An 11,691-nucleotide genomic window follows, 5' to 3' on the forward strand; every position below is an offset into this window, starting at 1 on the left:
AGAACAGTCGACTTCATCCTCTATAGAAATTTCACTCATATTATCGTCCTCATTAAGTTCAGATGCGTTTTCAACATCAATTTTGTTTTCTGAACTTAAATTCATACTCAATGAGTCGAATTTTTGTATGGTTTCGGTCCTGAGTTTCAGCTTATCATTTTCATCCAAAAGATTTTTAAGCATGTCCTTATGGTCTTTGGACTTTATAAAAGATTCTATTTTGTCCACACCATACATATAAGTAGGATTAACATCCTCGGAAGATACAACACTTTCACAGTTGTATGCTTCGGCATCGATTTCATCCTCCTTAAACTCAAGGAAGGGTAGAATCATGCGATGTATCTTCTGCCCTATTTTACTATTTAGGTGCAGTTGAGTAATGTTAGCATAAAGCCTTTTAGCGATCAAACAAAAAACATTCCTTTGTTTTAACAATTTCAAATTGTCTCTTTGCAAATAAATGTTTTCATCCCTAGACTTAATTAGCTCCAACTCCTTCTGCTCAATCCACATCCTTCGCTCCTCACTCTTGGATGACACCCTGCTTATTTTGTCAGCCAGATTAGAATTTGTGACCCGTGTTTGAGTTAAACAACTATCTAGATTTGAAATTCTTGAATTCAAGTTATTTAATTCCTTTTCATATGATTTTTGTGGAATTTTAAACGAAACAAAAATAGATTGTACCTTCTTGATCAATTCATCAAGTTCACTGATCTGCACAGTGAGAGGTTTTGCTGTAAAGCATAAGTCCTCTCGCTCCTTGGCCTCTTCATTTCCACCATCAGTGTTGTATCACCTGATCTGAGATACATCGGTCACCATCAGACATCTTCCACCGGTTTCACCACCTTTTGCGACATAAGCCTTTCCATGAGAAGGCTTTCTCACCTCATCATCTTCTGAGTCAGTCGACCACACCTGTACGCCACCGAACTCGTCATCCTCTGCTAAACGCTGCACAATAAGAGCATTCATAAAAGAATTAGTAGCAGCCTTCTTCCTTTTTATCTCTTCCAGTCTTTTCATAAGACTTGCTTCTTTATCTTTCTCTTCGTCTTTCTCTGCCATCTTCTTCAGCACGCAATCCTTTGCGTAGTGATTCTTTCCCCCACAGTAGAAGCAACTGACACCAGAGTCAGCTTCACCCTTTGCTTCCTTTTTCGACTCCTCAACCTTCGGTTCATCTTTCACTCTTTCGGAACTATAGCTTCCTTGCTAATTACGATTTTTGTTGGAAGGAAACTTTTTCTTGATAAACCTTCTAGGATTTGACACCATTAAAGCATAGTCTTCAGCTATCAGATCGTGATCTCCCAGATTAAGATCATCTTCATCTTCTTCTACACTTTTACCCTTGGACAGAAGCGCCAGAGACCCCAGACTAGAAACAATGCTTTTCTCTTGCAGCATAATCTTTTCTTGGGATTTCAGAATTCCCACCAGTTTCGCCAGCAAGTACGATTTGAACTGCTCGTGTGCTTTAACTGTTAACACAACAGCTCTCCACTCGGATCATTTTCCTTCCAAGTGCCATCATTTTGTTTAGATTTCAGAATGATGTGGGGTTTGTTTGTCTTCACTCTTAACAGGGAACGGGAAGAACTAAAAGTGGAAAGATCATAGATGAGAGCCAACTCAGGCAATCCAATGTCCATATTCTTAGACTGATTCAGGCGATCAACCCAAGAAAATGATCCTCCAAACCACAGGCATAGTTTGTGATGAGTTAAGAAACTCTTTGATCATTTAGATCTTCTAACAGGTTAATCACAAAAACGAAAAACAGCAATATAAACACAAGAATGAATCAAAATATGTCGAATGATTTAATTTATTCAAGCCGCATTCCGCTGTAGAGGCTGTTAGGGTTACAAACGATAAAGATCAAATCTTTTAGAGTAATAAACATCCAAATCTTACGTACTAAGATGCATGCAAGCACCAATAAATACAAAACCCTAGATATAACTCACGAATGGACAGGCCCAATCCGGAGACAAAATGGACTAAAGAGTGAGCCCAAGACGCAACACCTTTCATACCCTACAGTTTGGATAAAAGAAATTTAGGTATACAAAAATAAATCACGAATTATACCAGTAAAAGGATAAGTTAAACCTAGAGTGAATGGGTATTCAGGAAAACAAACCCACGTGGGAGACACAAAATCAGGTTGAACGATAGACTCAAAAGGACGAAAAACCACATGAGAAGGGAAAGCATTGATGGCTTTCAACGATTCCATATCCTCATTGTGGAAGGAGAAAACCTCATCATAGTTTAAGACTGCCTGATCATTAAAATCATTCTCGGGGGAAGTAGCAACGCCAGCTCGTGTGCGACCAGTGTTCTTAACCATGACAAGAGGAATCGAAACAACAGAAAAACAAATAAAAGGAAAAGGATTACCTTCACAATGAGACGATGACGACTTGTGAATATACGAAGATAAGTTACTGGAATCTCTTATTTATAGCACGAAAGGGATAAGAAAGAAAATTTGACTGCTTCTCGATTACCTTGGGATAGATAAGACTTATCCATTGAGAAATAATTTTAAAACTCTCTTTTTATCTCTTTAATTTAAGTTATTCTTTTAATATTTATGAAACTAAATCTTATATTTCAGGAATAACTTGGGGGCAATTGTTAGGACCAGGATCCTCAAATATCCAGGATCCTCAGCTACCTCAGGATCCCGGCTATTATCGTTATTATTTTTATTAATTTCTATAACATTTATATTTTGTTCATAACTAATACATGTGCAGAAGTAGTCAAGGGAAGACCAATTCTCAATGGAGAATCATCTCAACTATGCTAAAGACCCGGAATACTTAGTCAAATAACGTTCGTGAAGCTGGTCATAGAGGATCCCGAAAATATCGGACATCTTGTTGGCTAGTTTAGACTATAAATTGACACTTGTATTTCGCACACAACACACTACTTTCTACTCTAAGCTTGCTCTACAAAATAATTCAATTGTTCTTACTAAAGAATTCTCTGTAATCACCATTTTACATTAATAAAATCATTAAGGCAGGTGATCATTATCACCTCCCAATGTTTTTTGGCGGAGATCCTAGCAAGGATCAAGGGCTTTCCTTGTAAATCATTGTGTCACTCTCTTTTATCAATTGATATTTCACAACTCGAACATGACAGCCTTCATTCAATTTGGTTGATTAATACTTGTGTAATATTTGACCAAAACAATTATATATTTTAGTTTCAGGGTAAAGAGAATATTTAGCATTTAGATAGCAGCTTCTCAAGACATATGATTGTATTCAAGTATCTTTTGGAATATTTCACAAAAAAGGATAGTCCTACTATTACATATGGAGATAATTTCAAGGGAGCTACAAAAGGATATGGATCTATCAAGTCGAGTTATGTTGCATTCAAGAATATCTCTTATATAAAGGCTCTTCAACATAATCTCATCTCAATCAGCCAACTGTCTGACGTTGGCTTTGAATTCCTATTCAACAAGAGATAAGGAAAGTTTGTTGCTCAAAAGAATGTCACTATTCTAAATGCAAACTGAAAAAATGACATTTATGTTTTGGATATGTTTTATGCTGACAACTTACTTCTTTTTTTCTTTTTCTCTCATCTAAATTGGTTTTGGCACAAGTGGCTATCGCATTTGAACTTCAAGAATATATCGAAGATCTCAGTGGATCAGCTTGTGAGAGGAATTACTAAGATGCAGTTTTTCAAGGATAAATTGTGCTCAGTGTGTGAAAAGGGAAAGAAAACAAAGTCTTCCTTCAACCCAAAGTCATGCTCTTCCATTATCAAACCTCTTCATCTTCTTCACATGGATCTTTTTGGACTAGTTCTGCTTAAGTCAAGATTTGGGAACAAATACACTCTAATCATTATGGATGAATTTTCAAGGTTTATGTGGGTAGTCTTTCTAAGAAAGAAGAGTCATTTCGTAGATGAAATCATTGCTCTCGTTAAGCATTGGGAAGTTCTTTATGATCATGAAGTAAGAAAATTACGTAGTGATCATGAAACTGAATTCAGAAACTCCGCCCGGGAAGACTTTTCCTCAATCTCAAGAATTTCTTAGAACTTCTATGCTGTTAGAAATCCCCAACAAAGTGGTATTGCAAAGAGAAGAAACAGAAGTCTCATTGAATCTAGAAGAACTATGGTCGTTGAATTTGGTCATCCTTTGTCATTTTAGGTTGAAGATGGCAACACAAGGTGTTATACCCAAAACCAGTCTATTATTGTTAAGCGTCATGGGAAAACTTCCTATGAGCTACTCAAGGGAAGGAAATCGGACATCTCTTATTTTCATGTTTTTGGATGTGTTTGTTACATCTTGAATCAAACAGTTGAGGAAACAGCTCATGTCACCTTTGATGAAGACTCGTTCATTCAGGATCAATTTGATCACCCCTCATTAATCCTGAATGAACTTACTTACAGTCCTTCCGAACTTGTTCCTGATTTCCTACCAAATGGCGTTGAACCTATTGTTCCCAATATTGATCAATTCATTAGCTCACAACCTGTCTCTGAAAATCAGCATGTCATCCTTGAAGAAGATGAACCATCCAATCTGAAAGAGTCAGCCCAGAGTAATACAAAATGTAAGTTCTAATCCAAGAATTCTTCAAGATCATCTTGAATCACAAATCATTGGAGATGTAAATTTTGGAATTCTTACTCATAGCAAAGTCAGCGGCAACTTCTACATGTTTGTAAACTTCGTCTCAGTGATTGAACCAAAGAATATCACTGATGCCTTGAAAGAAGTTGATTGGATCAACGCTAAGCGGGATGAGCTAAATGAATTTAAACTTCATCGTGTGTGGACTCTTGTTCCCAAGCCTCAAAGAAATACTATCATTGGCACTCCCTGGCTTTTCAGAAACAAAACGGATGAAGATGGGATTGTCATAAGAAGCAAAGCTAGACATGTGGCTCAAGGTTTTTGTCAGCTGGAAGGATTAGTCTTTGATGAAACATTTTCTCCCATTACTAGACTTGACGAAATTCGCCTGCTTCTTGCCTTTATTTATTTCAAAAACTTCAAAGTCTATTAAATAGACATCAAGACTGCCTTTTTACATGAAAATCTTGAAGAAGAAGTTTTTCTAAAAAAACCTTTCAAGGTTTGAAAGTGAGGAGTTTCCAAATCATGTGTATTGTCTTCATAAAGTTGTCTATAGTTTAAACCAGGCTCCTAGAGTATGGTATGACACATTGGCAATCTATCTTCTTGCAAGTGGATACAATCGAAGAAAGATTGGCAACACTTTGTTCAGCAAGCATTCATGATCTCACATAATTTTGCTTAAGTGTATGTTGATGATATCATTTTTGGGTCCACTAATGAAAAGCCAAGCTCGGAATTCACAGAGATCAAGGCTAAAAAGTTTGAGATGAGTATGATGGGTGAACTAACCTTCTTTTTTCGTTTGCAGGTTAAACAACTGACTGATGGAATTTTTATTTTTCAAGCTAAATATATTGCAAATATACTTAAGAAATATGGTTTCTCTAATTGCAAGCCAATAGAGACTCTGATGTCCTTATCAGCATGGCGCTGATGTGAATGCAACTCTATTTCAAGGAATGATAGGCTCTCTGCTCTATCTTACTGCTAGTCACCCTGACATCTTGATTGCTACTATATTGTCTGCTCATTATCAATCCAATCCTAAGGAATATCACCTTCACGCTTTGAAAAGTATCTTTCATTATTTAAAGCATACACCCAATCTTGGGTTATGGTATCCTTGTGATTCTAAGTTCAAGCTGCTAGGATACACTGACTCCGATCATGGTGGTTGTGGAATTGATCATAAAAGTACTTCAGAAGGAGATCAAATGCTAGGAGATAGACTGGTAAGGTGGTCCAGCAAAAAGTAAACATCAGTGACTTGTTCCACTGCTGAAGCTGAATATATATTTGTTGGAAGGTATTGTGATCAGATCCTATGGATTCAGAATCAACTCTTAGATTATGTTCTAAACTTCTCAAAGGCTCTCATATGCTGTGAAAACACCAGTGCTATTCAGATGATACAAAATCCAGTGCAACATTCCAATACCAAGCATACTGATATCCGTCAAACTTCATCAAGGACATCATTCACAAGGGATAGGTGGAGTTATTCTATATTTCATCCACCAATCAGTTGACTAACATTTTTACAAAAGCATTTGACGAGAAGACTTTATACTAATTGATTGCAAATCTTGGCATGCTTTCAGTGACTTAATTATTTTCTAAATTTTTTGATTAAACATTGCTTCTGCTTGCTTTCTAAAAAACACAAAAATAAATGCTAATTTTATTATGTTTATAGATTTTTATATAGGTTGCTTAAGTTTTGCTTCTAGTATTTACAAGTATTCTCTTTTCTCTCTTATTCATCTTTCAGGTCTATCTAAAATTTATCTACATCTCCTTTCTTTAGAGTTTGTGAGAATTGAAGTTCTAGTGAAATATCTCAATGCTCTTGGTGCTAAAAAAAAAGAGTGGCATCATGTCCTCTTATTCTTGTGAATGCCCATTTTCTCCTTCACTCATTGTTATGAACGCAAGGAGCAACCATCAATTTCCAATAAGTCTTGTTTTCATCTAATGAATTATATTCAGATAAAACCTCGAATTCCCTCATGTTGATCTTGAGGCCATGATGGATTCATGGATTTGAGCTAGTTAACTCGTTGGTTACAAAGACTGATCTCAGCTTCTCTCCTGATCTTGATGAATATGAAGCTTGGAGTCCATCTACAACGTTTCAAGGATAAATGGCTTCATAATTCTTCATTTATAGTGAGATGTATCATGTACTGATGAGTTTATCATTACTTATGTTTTCTTTTATCCAAAGTCAAAGGGTAGATATCTCAAAGAAAGGAAATTAATTAATGAGTGGTTATTTCAAAATATTTATCTTTGATGATGCTACGCAAAAGATTTTCTGAAAAAGGCTATATATAGAGCCTCTGAAAAGGTTATATAGTCTCTTTCCTTGTTTGACTAACTCTTTTGTTTGTATTCTTATATTATTTATTATTTCGTACCATTTTTTAAAGGATCTGACGGAGGCATCTCTAAGCCTAGTATGTAACTTTTGACAAATCATCCTCCCTAGAAGCATGTTGTTGTAAGTGATTGAATCTCTCTAAGTCCCTCATCAACGAGACCATCTATTGAGAACATTGAGTCACCCCCTCACGCTAACTGTATAGCATTGTCTAAACTTTCTAATTAAGAGTGTCTGGTCCAAATAAAAATTGATATAAACATTTGGGTGTTTATTCTTAGTTAACTATCTCACCTTACCTTGTCCCTGGAAGCATTTTTGTCGTAGGCATCAAGTCTCATGTTTTGCTACAATATTGAGCATAACCCAATGGCTTACATTGATTGCACAGTCATCGGTGTAAGATATACTTGTTTGTTCCTTAAATGACAAAGGGTTATTCATGTCCTTGACCTCCTAGTCGTAGGTATGACATGGTACCATTATGAGTTAACAGAGAATCTTTGACTCTAGAATACAATTAAAACTCTATGATACGAGAATTAAAACATTTCTTGCTGATCGGTTATATTTTTTAATGATTTATGTTGATTTCACCTCAGCGTGACTGAAACAATCCATTATCTCCATATTTTCTTCTTTATATTTTCATGACACAACGTATGATACCAGACGCTGATGAGAGTTTGAAAATTTTGTGCTGATGGGTATATCATTTTCCGTGATATATCACACGCACCTACCCATTCTTTCCCAACAATTCTTTTATTTAATAAGTTAACAATTCACTGTATTAGCCATACATAGATAAAACTTCGACACTCTTTGTAGATGGGTTCATTTCATACCGGAATGTATTACTTGCAACATACCACTCTTGCCCATTTCTTCTAATAAAAGTGATTAATGAATCAGCATATGAAACCACACGCTGATGAGATCTCACAATACTATGTCAGTGAATGGTAGTTTAAGCCCAAACTATCAAGAGACATCACAATCTTAATAGACTGCAAGTTGTAACTCTAATACTTTGGTCTCCTCCTCAAGTTCTATTTTACTAATAATGTTAAAAAGGGGAGAATCTAGCTAAAGATGAAGAAACTACTAGATGTTATTAAACTAATGATAAGTATGAGCACAATCTAAAGGGGAGTCTAGCTGACATCAACATTCTCAGCTTCGACACTCTTTGCGCTGTCTGCTGCGACTCATACATGTTGCCTCCACTGATTGACAATCATAAATAGAAAGAAAAAATATTCTCAGGGGGAGCATTCATTAAAGCCGAAGAACTTAAAGTTTCCATCTTACTCTCAGGGGGAGCACGAGCTAAATAATTCGTTAAGTATTAGTTTTGACATCATCAGATAGGGGAGATTGTAAGGTCACACCTTATGATTTGATAAGTCAAAAAGTCTACACGCTATCTATCAGTGTCAGCATATCACAACTATCAACGTCAACGTTTAGTATAGTTATTCTATGTAATCATTTTTATAGGTGATATATACTATATATATATATATATATAACAGATCTGATATCCTTGTGATTAGGATCGGTTCGTAGTATAGATAGGATACAATCCATATAATAAAGGGATATACTTGTATAGATTGGTATATAATCTACATTATGGTAAACCTTAATGTAGAGAGTTTGTCTTGGTGGCCGTCTTTGTAACAATCTGTCTTCTTGGTGAAGACGTATACTTTCTTGGTGAAAAACAATTTGGAGAACTCTCTGTGTTATTTACTTTTTGTTCATTGTTTTCTTAGATTGGTTTACTTTTGTTCTTTATACTTGAAGCACTACAAGAAAAATGTGATTTTGCTACGGATTGAATTCGTTGCAAAAAGCTGAAATTCCGTTGCAAAAGACGAATAGCGACGGAATTTGCAACGACCTATTTTTGTCCCTAAAAATGTCGTAGCGAGGGGTTTGCAACGGAAACGATAATTCCGTCACAATTGTGATAACGGAATGAAATCCGTGGTAGATGGTATTCCGTAGTAGGTTTCCATCATAAATTTTGTGGTAGTTCTTTCGTCACAAATTTCGTTGTGGTTAATCCCTAGCAAAATCTATGGTGATGAATCCCTAGCAAAATCTGTGGTGATGAATCCTTAGCTAAATCAGTGGTGATGAATCCCTAGCTAAATTCGTGGTGATGAATCCCTACCTAAATCCGTTTGATGATCTCCTAGCAAATTATGTGGTCATGAATCCCTAGCAATTTTAGTGGTGTATATATTATATACCAGATTCAATATGGACCGATTGATAATTGATTTATAAATTATGTCCAAATAATTTTGTAGTAATATATGAAAAACAAAAAAAAAAAAAACAAAAAACTCATAACCATTATATCATAAAATAACAAAATAATTATTTATTACATGGAAAAAAGAAAGTTGCTACTCTAAAATACATAATCTTCAATAAACATATATCAACCTACTACTCTTGTTGTTTTGTAACGACATTAATAAGATCCAATGTCGTTTGAAGTTGTTTTTCAAGATGCCCGATCCTTGCTTTGTTTTCCTCTTGTTGGGCGTTCATCATTTCTTTAAGCTCTTCGTTTTGCTGTTTTTTTAGCAACAAGTTCCCTCGTTTCTTCTATTTCTTGATTTTTTTTTCCAGAATGTAAGATACATCCGTTTTACCATTCCTATTGGGAACCGCCTTTGCAAAAGATCCTAATCCATAAAGTCTTCTTTTTTTATCATGACCACCAACAACAGCATAAAATAGCTTGTCCTCCTCAAATTCAACACCTTCAGCTTCCAACTCTTCCCGTTTTTCTATATAGGCCGCCTACAAGATAAAAATATTATAAGTTAAAAGATATCAAATATAGGAATGATATTATGGAGTAGCTACAATATAAAAGTTAATTTAAACTAAAATGAATATTACATGAATTTGTCTATCTTTTTCATTTGTGAAAGTGACTTTAACATGATTCTTAGTGTGTGTATACAGGAACAATTCACTATGGGGTGGCTCATGTCCTAATTTCCTCTTCTGCATAAATAACATATAAAAAGTCAAATATACAGATAAACATATGCAAACATTGATACGATATACCATTTAAAAATTTACAAAATCAGAAGCTATCTTCAAATGACATGCGGGTCCAGCGTTATGTGTGGGTTTTGCTACTCCATCAGCCACACTGTTACGCCTATTTTTCTTGTTCTGCTTAGACTTTAGCTTGTATTCTTCTGTATTCCATTTTAATTGACAGGAGTTCCAGACTTCCTGTGAAATATGAGCTGGTTTAAAGCCATGCTTTTTTCTTTTTGGGCTCCTCATGTTGAAGAGATATTGACGATAACTTTGTGTCACTTTCCTTGCCCAAGCTTTTCTCACCAGCGAGTCTATTGTCTCATCCCAACAACATTTTTTCTACACATTAACAATATAACATAAGTTGAAGTGTAAATGTTTACCAAACAACAATTTATGACTTATAGTTACCTGAAACTCTTCCCAATATAATTCATGCATTTCTTTGCTTACTTGTGTCCAATCGTACCCTTCTGGATCTACTCTTTGTTTAAAGGACTGACTAATAACGTGTGCACAAGGGCCTGGTGGCATTAGCCTGCAAGTAATCATGTGATGTGTTAAGTTATGAATTGATATGTAGGTGTAAACCAAAATTTAATACATAAAAAAAAGTTGTAAGTAAGATTTGAATTGGTAACTCATGTATTTTTCCAAACATGAACATTAAAACGTCCATCTGGTCCACAATCCTCAAAGGAATTGTTTTCACCTTCTACACTTTCCACTACTGATCCATTCATGGGTGGTTGTGTTGGTGATGGGGTAGATTCTAGGATAGGTGTTGTTGATGGGGTATATTCTGGGGTAGGTGTAGGGATAGATGTATATGTTGAGGATGTGGTAGTTCCTTTACTTAAGAAGGGAGTGGTAGTTATTGTAGTTGGGGAGGATGGTAGTGTAGATGCGGGTTTTGAGGTTGTGGTAATAGATATAGGTGGTGATGGTGTGGTAGTTGGTGTTGGTGTTGAAGATGGTTTAGATGATGTAGGTTCTGAGGTTTTCATTATTGATGTTCGTGTTGACGATTGTATTGTTCCAGTTTGTGAAGTTTTAAATGTTTTTTCTAAGGAGGGTGTGGATGTTTTAAGTGATTCCAAGGAAGTGGTAATCATGGGTGATGTTAATGATATAGGTTTAGGGGTTTTGTTGGTAGATGTTATAGGTGCTTTGGATGTGGTTGTTGGTAGTGGCAAGTCGATTTCTTCATCTTGTAACTATCTGTTTATGAATTTTGCAGTAGAAATCTTGTTGCGTTTCATAACTTGTGGTGCAATGAATTTAGTTGGCTTCACACCGGATGCTCCTTTTGGTTTCGAGGTCGACATCTTTCTGACACAAACAATAAAAATAAATTATATATGAAGGCATTACTTTGCAAGCAAACGATTAAATAGAATCAAAACCAATTTACATAAAGATGATCAGAAAACAAAAAACGATCGATCATCACGACAACAATAAATTAAATAAATATAAATTTTAAATGAGGGACAATCTATATCGCCAAAGTCAGTGCACAAACGTATAATGAACAAAGATTTCAATCAATAAGCCGTCGGAGATGATGATT

At 35.5% G+C, this 11,691-nt stretch overlaps 2 protein-coding genes across 2 annotated transcripts; one reads left to right on the top strand and one right to left on the bottom strand.

The window, feature by feature from the left end:
* Nucleotides 1–3,721: 3,721 nt before the first annotated feature.
* Nucleotides 3,722–5,585, top strand: LOC145098398 (uncharacterized). The gene is made up of 5 exons (XM_079036029.1): nt 3,722–4,009; nt 4,211–4,599; nt 4,706–4,962; nt 5,083–5,147; nt 5,460–5,585. Exons 1-5 carry the CDS (start codon nt 3,722–3,724, stop codon nt 5,583–5,585), a joined length of 1,125 nt encoding a protein of 374 aa, XP_078892155.1.
* Nucleotides 5,586–9,500: 3,915 nt separating this feature from the next.
* Nucleotides 9,501–10,652, bottom strand: LOC145098399 (uncharacterized). The gene is made up of 5 exons (XM_079036030.1): nt 10,530–10,652; nt 10,152–10,457; nt 9,963–10,070; nt 9,699–9,860; nt 9,501–9,629 (listed from the first exon to the last, which is right to left on the bottom strand). The coding sequence occupies exons 1-5, from the start codon at nt 10,650–10,652 to the stop codon at nt 9,501–9,503; spliced, it is 828 nt and encodes a 275-aa protein (XP_078892156.1).
* Nucleotides 10,653–11,691: the final 1,039 nt, after the last annotated feature.

Source organism: Lactuca serriola, chromosome 4 (assembly GCF_051521515.1).
Source record: "Lactuca serriola cultivar US96UC23 chromosome 4, Lser_US96UC23_V15, whole genome shotgun sequence".
Taxonomy (NCBI): domain Eukaryota; kingdom Viridiplantae; phylum Streptophyta; class Magnoliopsida; order Asterales; family Asteraceae; genus Lactuca; species Lactuca serriola.

Coding starts and splice junctions, on each gene's coding strand:
- LOC145098398 (XM_079036029.1), top strand. CDS start 3,722: ATGCAGTTTTTCAAGGATAAATTGTGCTCAGTGTGTGAAAAGGGAAAG. Junction 4,600..4,705: donor GAACCATCCAATCTGAAAGA/GTCAGCCCAGAG, acceptor TCTTACTCATAG/CAAAGTCAGCGGCAACTTCT. Junction 4,963..5,082: donor AGCTAGACATGTGGCTCAAG/GTTTTTGTCAGC, acceptor TCTATTAAATAG/ACATCAAGACTGCCTTTTTA.
- LOC145098399 (XM_079036030.1), bottom strand. CDS start 10,652: ATGCCACCAGGCCCTTGTGCACACGTTATTAGTCAGTCCTTTAAACAA. Junction 10,458..10,529: donor TATATTGGGAAGAGTTTCAG/GTAACTATAAGT, acceptor GTTAATGTGTAG/AAAAAATGTTGTTGGGATGA. Junction 9,861..9,962: donor AAAAAGATAGACAAATTCAT/GTAATATTCATT, acceptor TTTATCTTGTAG/GCGGCCTATATAGAAAAACG.